This window comes from Chiloscyllium punctatum, chromosome 26 (assembly GCF_047496795.1).
Source record: "Chiloscyllium punctatum isolate Juve2018m chromosome 26, sChiPun1.3, whole genome shotgun sequence".
Taxonomy (NCBI): domain Eukaryota; kingdom Metazoa; phylum Chordata; class Chondrichthyes; order Orectolobiformes; family Hemiscylliidae; genus Chiloscyllium; species Chiloscyllium punctatum.
The window spans coordinates 72,567,285-72,579,466 of record NC_092764.1 but is presented as its reverse complement, the minus strand read 5'-3'; the positions used below and the strand labels follow the sequence as shown (position 1 = coordinate 72,579,466).

The 12,182-nt window shown below is 41.9% G+C and overlaps 1 protein-coding gene across 1 annotated transcript in view; it reads left to right on the top strand.

Moving 5' to 3' along the window:
* Positions 1–12,182, top strand: part of vac14 (vac14 homolog (S. cerevisiae)) — a 345,026-nt gene that overhangs the window by 22,944 nt on the left and 309,900 nt on the right. Inside the window, exons 3-4 of the mRNA XM_072547648.1 lie at positions 5,470–5,620; positions 11,528–11,695. Of these exons, the coding sequence (XP_072403749.1) occupies positions 5,470–5,620; positions 11,528–11,695 (319 nt within the window). The remainder of the gene's footprint in view (positions 1–5,469; positions 5,621–11,527; positions 11,696–12,182) is intronic.

Below are 12,182 nucleotides of genomic sequence, written 5' to 3'. Positions count from 1 at the left end.
TTGAGCATTCATGGGGTTTGAAGTTAATATTGCGTGCTGAAGTGGCTGTTCCATGGATGTGATGCGATTCCTGGTGGGTCTGTCCTGCTGATGGACAGAGCACACCAATGGCTTAGTAATGGAGGAGTCTGGGATATTGCTTGAGTATGGGTGTGTCAGGCCATTGCTCGAGTACTCTGTGCAACAGCTCTTGCAGTGGGTAGATAGATTATACTGGATGTGAATCAAGTTTGAGTTCAGAGTTTGGAGATTTTATTAAAACGTATAGTTTGCACTTTGCTAGAAGTAATTGCTCAGGCAAATTTCACAAATTTCTCCTGATTAATCTTTTAAGATCTCTAGTATTTGGAAAAAAGGAGTCGTCAACGCCTAATGAGATGCACTGTTTTAGAGAACGTTTGGGCAATTTGATTAGATTAGATTTACTTACAGTGTTGAAACAGGCCCTTCGGCCCAACAAGTCCACACCGACCCGCCGAAGCGCAACCCACCCATACCCCTACATTTACCCCTTACCTAACACTACGGGCAATTTAGAATGGCCAATTCACCTGACCTGCACATTTTTGGACTGTGGGAGGAAACCGGAGCACCCGGAGGAAATCCATGCAGACAGGGAGAATGTGCAAACTCTACAGTCAGTCGCCTGAGGTGGGAATTGAACCCAGGTCTCTGGCGCTGTGAGGCAGCAGTGCTAACAACTGTGCCACCGTGCCGCCCTAATTTGTGTGAAATGAATTGGGCCCTCCCTAGCTGGTATAGCTTTAAGAAGAATTGATGTCTTTGAACAATGTAAATCTCTGGTTAACTGTTCTCATGTATCTCATTTCTCTGGCGTTCTTAATTTGTGAAGGTGTCACAATATCTTGTTTAATTTCCTTTCTCAAATTCATGTTACACCTTGTTCCTAATTTTTGGCTGTCATTTCAGCAGTTTAGATCCTACTATTGAATTTCCCTCATGAAATGTTTGTACTCATTTATCTATTACCTATTCCCTTCCCCACTCACTCTTCTTACTCCTTCCTCTCACTCTGCTCTCCTCCTAATATTATGTATATAACAGTGCAGAATCCTGGTCTTAGAGGCATAAAGTATGGCAGCAAGGAGATTATGTACACTAATTCGATCCCAGCTGGAGTATTGTAGCCAGTTCTGTGCACCACACTTTAGGAAAGCAGTGGATAGAGTGCAGACAAGAAAAATGAGCAGACAAGAGGATGAGCAATTTCAGTTATGAAGATTGATTGGAGAAACTGGAATAGTTCTCCTTGGAGAAAAGCAGCTGGGCTGAGATCTAATGAAAGTATTCAAGATCGTGACAGGTCCAAACAGAGTAAATAGGGAATGCATGTTCCGATTCCAGAATCAATCAAGAACAGGCTATACATTTAAAGTAATTCTGGAAAAAAAAAGTGGTGCAAGATAAAATTGTTTTTAATTAGTCATTAGGGCCTAGAATGTACTACCTAGGAATGTGGTAGAGGTAGTGAAAAGGAAACTAGATGGCTCTTTCGAAAGGAACAGTGTGCAAGGTTCCAGAGAAGGCAGATGAATGACAATAGATATAAATGAAATTGCCAGTCCTCGGACAGTCTGCCTGATGTTGCTCTCTAAAGTCGAGGGGGGAGAGAATTTGCGATTGAGTGAGTGGCACTGGGAGTCTTTTGAATTAGGGAAATTGTCTGATGACAGCCCTGTTATTGACTAAGCTGCATTGTCTTCTTGGTGGTCATCTTCAATCCAAAGTGTCATCAGTGCTAAGAAGTTTTTAAAAAGAGACTAGATAATTTGACTTATTCTTAAAATTATATTTACCTGGTCTATATTCTTTCTCCTCCCACAGTATCTTTGTCAAACGATTTGCCTTTTGTCTAATGTGTGTGTATTTGGGGATGTTGAAGCCAACGTCTATAGCATCCTTTGAAAGCTTACCATTAATTCCACACCCAGGTTAGACGTTACCTGTCTGCAACCTTGTCATGTTAAGTGGCTGTGACTACGTGCTGCCATCAATGTGGCCTACTTTCAACTTGCAAAATTATCCATTCTTACCTCAGCTTACCTGCTTCTGGAAGCCACATAGAACGTATGTGGCCCTTGATGTTGCACTGATCCGTGGAACCAATCTGAAGCCTATCTGTCCTATAGTATTCCATTTTCATCCATACGTTTATCCAATGACCATTTAAATGCCCTTAAAGTTGGCGAGTCTACTACTGTTGCAGGCAGTGCGTTCCATGCCCCTATTGCTGTGTAAAGACATTACCTCTGACATCCATCCTATATATCACCCCTCAATTAAAAGCTCTGTCCCCTCGTGCTAGCCATTGCCATCCGAGAAAAAGACACTCACGGTCCCACCCTATCTAACCCTCTGATTATCTTGTATCTCTCAACCAAGTCCCCCCTCGACCTTCTCTCTAATGAAAACCGTCTCAAGTCTCTTAGCCTTTCCTCAAAAGACCTTCCCTCCACACCAGGCAATATCCTAGTAAATCTCATCTGAACCCTTTCCAAAGCTTCCCTATCCTTCCTACAATGCAGTGACCAGAATTGTATGCAATACTCCCAAGTGTGGCCGCACCAGAGTTTTTTACAGATGTAGCATGAACTCATGGCTCTTGAACCACAATCCCTCTACCCATAAAAGCTAATACACCTTCTTAACAACTCTATCAACCTGTGTGGCAACTTTCAAGGATCAATGTACCTGGACACCGATGTCTCTCTGCTCATCTACACTACTAAGAATCTTACCATTAGCCCAGTACTCTGCATTCCTGTTCCTCCTCCCAACTTGAATCACCTCACATTTTTCCACATTAAATTCCATTTGCCACCTCTCAGCCCAGCTCTGCAGCTTATCCATGTCGCTCTGTAATCTACAATGTCCTCGTCACTATACACAACTCTACTGACTTCAGTGTCATCCACAAATTACTAACCCATCCTCCTACGCCCTCATCTAGGTTATTTATAAAAATAACAAACCATAGTGGCCCCAAAACAAATCCTTGCAGTGCTCCACTAGTAACTGAACTCCAGGGTGAACATTTCCCATCAACCCCCACCCTCTGTTGTCTTTGAGCTGGCCAAAGTCTGATCCAAACCACTAAACCACCCTCCATTCCATGCCTCTGTATTTTGTGCAATAGCCTACCATGGGGAACCTTGTGTAAACACCTTGCTGAAATCCATATAAACCACATCAACCACTTTATCCTCATTCACCTATTTGGTCACCACCTCCATGACACTTTTGTCACCTCCTTTCCTGAAGCCCAGCACTCTTGTAATTTAGCATCTTACACCTTTCATAAACATTGTTATGGACTAGGCCAGATCACTCAAAATAATCTTGAGCAGGCAACCCAGACCATAACTTTGCAATTTGTTTCGGTATGTACACAGTGAGAATTACCCAGTGTAAGTTAGCTAAAACAGATAGAAATTTAGTCACAGAATTAGACAATGAAATGCAAAGAACAGAATAAAGAACCCCGACAGAACTCCGTCTATCCAAACTAGACTTAATTATGCTGTTCTGAACAGTCCCAATTTAGTAAACCCCTTAAAGACAAGTTTAACAAAAAAGGAACAGATGTTTACAGGTTGAAGTTAAAGGGCAGACAGAGAGAGAGAGAGAGAGAGAGAGAGAGAGAGAGACTGTTCACATTGTCCACTGCTGAACCCCCAACCAGTTCTGGACTGAACTGCTCAGCTAGAGAGCTGACCACTCCCCTTTCATTATACAGGTCACATCTAAAACATGACCACTTTGGCCTGAAGTCTCATCTGTTTACATATAAACAAAAGGCCTCTCAAAATCCTTTTCATCTCTATACCAAACTAGTCTAATTGGAGCCCAGCCCGTTTACGACCCCTCTGAAAATTAATTCAGGGACACGGTATCCTTGAAAAAAGGAACAGCTTTTAGAAAAAAGGGACCAGCTTTGTGACAACATGTTGGTTCATCCAAACTCCATTGCCTAGCCTTGACCCTGCATCAAGCCCTGAACACCCACCATCCATGTTGCTGGACTCCAGTAGCCTCTGGTCTTCCAATACTTCATATTTAAAAGCAATTGGTTTTTTTTAAAATGTTTTCACCTTTTGTAACCTCCTTCAGCATGTTGAACTTGGAACTGCGTACACAGCACCGAAAAAGCCTTAACTGGTCCATGCGATGTTTCCACTCCTTGTGAGTCTTTCTAGTCTCCTTAACCCAATCCTAACCGCATAACCTTCTGTTCCTCATACATTTGCATAGCTTTCCCTTCAATGAATCTCTGTTTATTCACCTTTAGTGGTAGCAAATTCCATATTTTAGACACTTTCCGGTTTAAAAAGAATTCTTGAATCGTCTTAGATTTATTAATGACTATCTTATATTTGTGACCTCTGGTGGAAGCATCTTCCCCACGTGTACCCTATTGAACCCTGTTGTAATCTTAAAATAAACTTTAGTCTGTGAATTGTTTGCAAATCAGATTGGGTTCAGATAAATTCTGATTGTTGCATTGTGGAGCCAACATGAGTTGGATCATTCAATCAGATTGAGAATTTGGAGTATCTCTTGATATGACTTGTGCAGTTGATTCCTAAAGCTTCACCAAAAAGCTGCTCGCAATGGTGTTCTAATGTGGCCCATTCCTATGTTTGAGAGTCTTGAGTTAAACTGAGGCTTTTTAGAATTAGGTTTATTGTCACGTGTACTCAAGTTACAAAGACCAGGATTACATTGAAAAGTGTACAATGTCACCAACACTCAGTGCCATCTTGGGTACAAGTACCTAGGAAACATTCTTAGGTGCTAAAATAGAGAAAATAAAGAAAAAGTTAAAGTCCATAACAAGTATATGACCAGTTAGGAAAATAATGATTAAAGCTAAAAAGGTAGACACTACACGTTTTCCATCAGGGCTTCCATGTGGTTTGACTGGGCTGCACTGGTTCTGAACCAGTAGCCATTTTTGCTCTGGGCCACTGGCCACCACTGCACTTCACTCTTTTGGTAGGAAAAGGTATTGATACTTTTTTTGATCAGGTACCAGTGTCTGTAGATGCGCTCACTGGCTCTGTCCAAAGCCCCAAAGGTCTCATAGACTGACCAGTGATAAAAGGCCTACACTTGAGAATGAGGATGAGCAGCTCTCCTGATTTGATCTTTTCTTTCTCCTGGGCTGGCTCTCAGGTTGTTGTGTGAAGGCTGAGACGGCATCAGCAAAGTTGTGCTGAAGGAAGAGGATCATCTGGACTGTGCCAGGTCCAGTCCCCAACTCTGCAATGGACATCCATATGAACTTTAGTCACTTGGCAAATCCGCTGAAGGGCATCTGGATATGGTAGATCCATACACCACTTCAAATCCAACAGCTTCTGGAGATGGAGGGAAGGAATAGGAAGCAGCTGAAAAATTACACCAGTCCTGCGCAATTAACTGATATATTTTTGTCTTCTCCCTTAGGTTGGTGCGAGAGTTTGTAGCACAGAATAATACTGGACAAATCAAACATGTGATCCAAATCCTGTCCCAGGAATTTGCACTTTCACAGCATCCTCACAGCCGTAAAGGTGGCCTCATCGGTCTTGCAGCCTGCTCCATCGCTCTCGGCAAGGTGAGTAACATTCACCAAGTGATGCATTCACTACTCAAAGTAAACTATATACTGGTGGTTCCAGGATTAATTCATCCTCTCCAGTCTGATCCTTTGATATTTCACAATTTTCTGTTCTAGCATTTGTACTGGAGGTATTCACTTTTTTCCCCATATATGCACCATATTGTTTGCTTTTGCTCTTCATGGCCTACATAATGTGACCTCTGACTCTCATTGACTCGAAGAACAGGAGACTTGTCAGTTGCCTTTCATATGGATCTTTGGATGATGTCAGATGATTAAATAGCACTATTTGAAAAAAGAGCTCTCTGATGTTCTGGTCAACATTGATCCTTCAATCAACATGGTCATCAGTGGTGTGCAAAATGTTTCACTACATTACAACAGTGTCTACACTTTGGCAATTATTTTATCAGCTGTAATCTCTTTGGGATGTCCTATAGTTTTAAAATGCTATACAAATAAATCAATGTCTGAAAGTATAAATATTAAAAGTACTTCTAAAATAGGGAGTGTTTTCAGGCTAGGATTTTGTCACATGAAACTGGAAGTATAAACATCTTTCTATATTCAAACCCCTCTGCAAATAGCAATTAAACCGAGCTCAAGCTGTATTTACTTACAGGAATGAGATTTTGTGGACTTCAGCCTGTGATAATAAATGTATTTTGTTTCTATAATGTTATTGACTTAAATTTCTTTACACCTTTATCGTGTAGCCAAAATGACTGACAATGGTTTCTGTGTGTTGTCTCTACAACTGGCATACAGAAATGTACATTTTTTAATTGCGCAAGTCATTTAATATGTATAAAGTGGAAGTTAGTAAATCCGTGGCTGGTATGCGTAGTAGGAGCTTCTAATGTGTTGATTATTTTAATACAACCACACAAGTACAGCCAAGGTTTTTAAATATGAGGGAATGAAGATTGTATTGTGAATGGGTTCATCCTTTCCCTCCCTCAAAAAATATTGTACAGGATGCCTCTGTGAATAATGTGCTTGAAAAGTTTGTTTAATGTGAGGGGGAAAGATCTGGAAGAGACCTGAGGGGTAACCTCTTCACACAGAGGGTGGTATATGTGTGTGTGTGGGGAACGAGCTGCCAGAGGAAGTGGCAGAGGCTGGGACAATGACAGCATTTTAAAAGGCATCTGGATGGGGATATGAATAGGAAGGGTTTAGGGGGATATGGGCTGGGTGCTGGCACTTGGGACTAGTTCAGTTTAGGAAATCTGGTTGGCATGGACGAGTTGGGCTGAAGGGCCTGATTCTGCCTCTGTGCTGATAAAAGGAAGTTCTGTAACGCATTTAGAGATCATCTTATCCTATATAAGAACATTGGTCAAACATTTAATGTTCAAACCTGGTTAGTCATTTAGTTACATAATTCCCGATCTGTACCTTATGTTTATTTATCAGTCCCACTGCCACAAAACTTGACAGAATAATGAAATTTTCAGCTGCTGCAATACTCTAAATGCTTTTACCTAATCTGTCTAATTTGAATGAGTTTAAAGTTTGGTATCAGTGTGGTATTGTATTTCCTCCACCCACCCACCTACTGAAGTTCAGAATTATTTGGCAGAGTTGTAATAATATAGAAGTTCTGAACCTCTTGACCTTGCTGCCCGATGAATTACCATTGTGATGTGAGCATTACCACCTCCTAGGCTTTTTGATGTGAGGTAGCAATGCTTATGTCAGCTCCAACCTATTCTACCAACATGTCATGCCTCATTTGGCCGCCCAGATAAGATGGAGTCCGAGACCTTTCTATCCTCAGGTCACATGCTGTATTAGTGACACTATCATGAGCATATCTCTTAAACGTATACTGTACTGTGAGACATAACACAGCACCCTTTTTTCTAGGTATTGGGCAGCCTCTAGGTTGTATGTACTGCAATGTCTACTTGTGACGATAGAGTCATAAAGATGTACAGCATGGAAACAGACCCTTCGGTCCAACTCGTCCATGCCAACCAGATACCCCAACCCAATCTAATCCCATCTACCAGCACCGGCCCATATCCCTCCAAACCCTTTCTATTCATATACCCATCCAGATGCCTTTCAAATGTTGCAATTGTACCAGCCTCCACCACATTCTCTGGCAGCTCATTCCATACACGTACCACCCTCTGCGTGAAAAAGTTGCCCCTTAGGTCTCTTTTATATCTTTCCCCTTTCACCCTAAACCTATGCCCTCTAGTTCTGGATTCCCCCACCCCAGGGAAAAGACTTTGCCTATTTATCCTATCCATGCCCCTCATAATTTTGTAAACCTCTATAAGATCACCCCTCAGCCTCCGACGCTCCAGGGAAAACAGCCCCAGCCAGTTCAGCCTCTCCTTATAGCTCAAATCCTCCAACCCTGGCAACATCCTTGTAAATCTTTTCTGAACCCTTTCAAGTTTCACAACATCTTTCCAATAGGAAAGAGACCAGAATTGCACACAATATTCAAACAGTGGCCTAACCAATGTCCTGTACAGCCGCAACATCACCTTCCAACTCCTGCACTCAGTACTCTGACCAATAAAGGAAAGCATACCAAAAGCTGCCTTGTCAGTGTGGAAACCACCGTACACTTTCAATTCTGTACTCCTTGGACTTAAAAGATAATGAGAATGAATAGTTGTCTTAAAAATCCAAATCAAAAGGCAGAGAGACAAGATGTGGCAGATCAGCCTAGTTAGCATTAGTGGGTGCTTGAAACCTGAAAGTTCTTCTGAGCTTACCACCTGGTGGAATTGGAAAGTTGCTGTACCTTGCACATTTTTCAGAAGCTGCATGTCTGAAATTGCACCAAAATAAAATTCATTTGGGCCTCCACATAGCTTCATACCCTGTGTGAATTGCTAACAATGACTCAAATAGTTGTTTGTCAAGTTATCAATTAAATATCAAATCAATAAGTGGGAAAGAATTAGAGGAGGCAAGATGCACCAATGACAGGGAAGCAAATGGTCAAAACAAAAGCCAGTCACAATAATGTTTTCCTTCAAAACTACCAGGTCTGAGGCAGCATGTGCTGACAAAAAAAATTACTTGCATTAAATAAATCATGTTATTTCTATGCTGTTAACTTGTGTTCTTCTCAGTTATTCTTGTTAGTTTGGCATTTTTAAAATATAGCATATGGGGCAAAAAGAACAATGCTGTGGAAGCAATAAACCTAACCATGAAATTGGTTCGTTTGTAATGGAAATAATCGCAAGAGCTTGACCTTCAGGTTTTCGCTTCTGTCAGGAGCTTGGGGATTTGAGTTGTAAACTTTTATCTGAGTGCAGGATACCTTCGAGCTGCTGTCGATATACTCCCATGGGTTCCAGTGCAATACTGTGATAACCAGGGTAGTTTACACACAGCCATTAAAAGTGTGATGAGAAAGGTGAGGGAAAGCTGTTTCATTGCAGTTTCAGCTTTAACAAAAATGCAAATCTAATGTAATTTGGGCCCTGGGTGTCAAAAGTTCTGACATCATAAAATTGAACTATCAAAATCAATGATTGGCTAGAACTTTTAAATGTATAAATAAACCCAGTTGTAAGAACAGCAAAAATGTGTATGCCATGGCATAATTTTATAGGATAAAATTTTAAAGGTAAAACTGAGAATTGAGTGATAACTGTATAGAGAACAGTTATTTAAATTGACAGGGGTTAAGTGAGTTCTGTATCAGCTTGGTCAAGCCTGGAAGCTTCTCATTTTTAATCAGCTCCCTCTCTCTGCTGGGATCAGTGTGCCCTTTCTGTGCTCATTCCCCAGTAGGTGCATCATTCTTTTGTTGATGTGCTGTCCTTTTGATAAACTACCTGAAGATCTTACAAATCTTTTCATTTTTCAGTCCCAGCTGAGTTGAATCCATTTCCTGTAGCTTCTGCAAGCAGTGGCCTCTTAAGAAAAACTGGGTATTTAAACAGCCCACAGCTGTTATGAACTTGAGATACACAGCAAAACTTGTTACTGGGTTACTTGAGATGGCAGCTGTTGTATTGGGATCTTTGACAGGGTGAGAGCAGTATAAGGAGATGTAATTGCATCCATCCAGGCAATTGGGGAGTATTCTATCACATTCCTGACTTGTTTTGTAGTTGTTGGACAGGCTTTAGGGAATCATGTGGTGAGTTACTCACTGCACGATTCCTAGCTTTTGACCTCTTCTAGCTACAATATATGAATTCCTTTGCAAAATTCAGAACAATGGGAATCAGTGGGCAAATTCTCTGCTAGTTGGAGTCATAACTGGCACATAGAAAGATGGTTAGGGCTGTTGGAGATCAGATATCTCAGCTCCTGGATATCTCTGCAGGAGTTCCTCAGGGTAGTGTCCTAGGCCCAACCCTAGTCAGCTGCTTCATCACTGAACTTCCTTCCATTATTCGTAAAATGGGGGTGTTTGCCAATGACTGCATGTCCAAATGCAACAGGACCTGGGCAATATCTAGGCTTGGTCTGAAAAGTGGAAGGTAACATTCTTGCCACAAAAATGTCAGACAAGAACCATCTCCAACAAGAGAGAATCTAATTGTCATCTCCTGACATTGTGGGGTTACAGTGCTGAAATCCCCACTCGACATTCTGATGGTTACATTGACCGGAAACTCAACTGGACATGCCATATACAAGAGCAGTTCAGAGGTGAGGATTCCAACAGCAAGAAGCTCACATCTTGACTCCCCAAAACTTGCCAACCCTTTACAAGTAATGAGTCAGGAGTGTGGTGGAATACTTCCCACTTGCCTGGATTAGTACAGCTCCAACACCACTTGAGAAGCTTGACTCCAACCATTGCAAAGCAGCCTGTTTGTTTGGCACCATATCCACAAACATCCACTCCCTCCACTGTCGATACTCAGTAGCAGCAGTGTGTACTACCTGCAAGGTGCACTGCAGACATTCACCAAAGATTCTTAGATAGCACTTGCTAAACCTATGACCACTTCCATTTAGAAGGACACAGCCAGCAGATACATGGGAAAACCACACAAGTGGAAGTTCCCCTCCAAGCTACTCACCATCCTGATTTGGAGTTATATTGCCATTCCATCAGTGTTACTGAGAAAAATCCTGGAATTCTCCACCTAACAACATTGTGGGTCTAGCTATAGCACGTGGATTGCAGAGTATCTCGCCATCACCTTCTCAAGGGCAACTAGGGATGGCAAATGCCGGCTCAGCCAGGGGTGAATTAAACAGAAAATGTCTTCTGTTGCTGGTCAGTAGTAACCCCCTTGATATTGATAGTGGGGGATTCAGCAGTGAATTAAACAAAAAATGTCTAGTTCTGTTTCTGATCAGCAGTAACCACCTTAAGATGATAGTGGGGCATTCAACAGGGGTAATGCCATTGAATGCCATGGCATGATGGCTAGATCTCCTATTGGTGGAGGATGGTCAATGCCCAGCACTTGTGTGTCATAAATGTTACTTTCCACTTGTCAGAGCAAATCTGGATCTTATCCAGGTCTTGCTGCATTTGTACATGGACTACTTCAGTCTGTAAGGAATGGTGAGTGGTACTGACCATTGTGCAATCACCAGTGAACATCCTCACTTCTGATGTTATGAAGGAAAGGTCAACTGGAGATGGTTGGACTGAGGACCTGAGCAACTCTCTTAGAGATGTCCTGTAGTTAAACAAGGGCGTGGTGTGTAGTTATAAGAGTTTCAACCAGTCAAGATGGATAGCTTCTCTGTACTTGTCATCGCATTTCCACATGAGAAAAGATGAGTTTGATGAGGTAACCAGGGTGCAACTTGTAACTGTACAACTGCATGGCAATACCTCAGAGACAACTAGGCACTTACTGTTGAATCGTGTTCTGTTACAATGTATGTCTTCTCCCTTATTCGTGTTCATTTAGCGTATGCATCTATTTTTATTTTTCCCTGCAGGATTCTGGTTTGTATCTGAAGGAACTCATTGAACCTGTTTTGACCTGTTTCAACGATGCTGACAGTCGATTGCGTTACTATGCCTGTGAGGCCCTGTACAACATAGTGAAGGTTGCCAGGGGCTCAGTCCTTCCTCACTTCAATGTACTGTTCAATGGTCTCAGCAAGGTAACTGTCCCTTACTGGTAAAGCAGATCAGCCAGCACGTCAGTGTAGATTCTGGATCTTTTATAATTAGGACGAGACAAAACCAGTCATCAACTTGGTATCTTAAAAACTGAGCTGCGAGGGAATGTAGTGGCAGGAATGCTCTACTGGATTATTGAAGCAAAGGCAAGTAATTATTATTATTGTGAATCTGTCATTTGCAGTTATACTGCTCACTATGCCCGCCTGGTTTACAGTTCAAGAAGGCAGCACTCCACCACCTTTTGAAGGGCAACTAAGGATGAGCAATAATTACTGGCCCAGCCATGAGCTAATTAAACAAAAAATGTCTAGTTCTCTTACTGGTTAATATGGGTGGGTAACTAGTCGCCGCCAGGTGGGGAAGAAAACAGTCACAACACTTTACATTTTCCCACATTTCCCATTTGCCAACTTCTTGGCCACTTACTTAACCTATCAATGTCTCCCTGTAAACTCTCTCAAACTG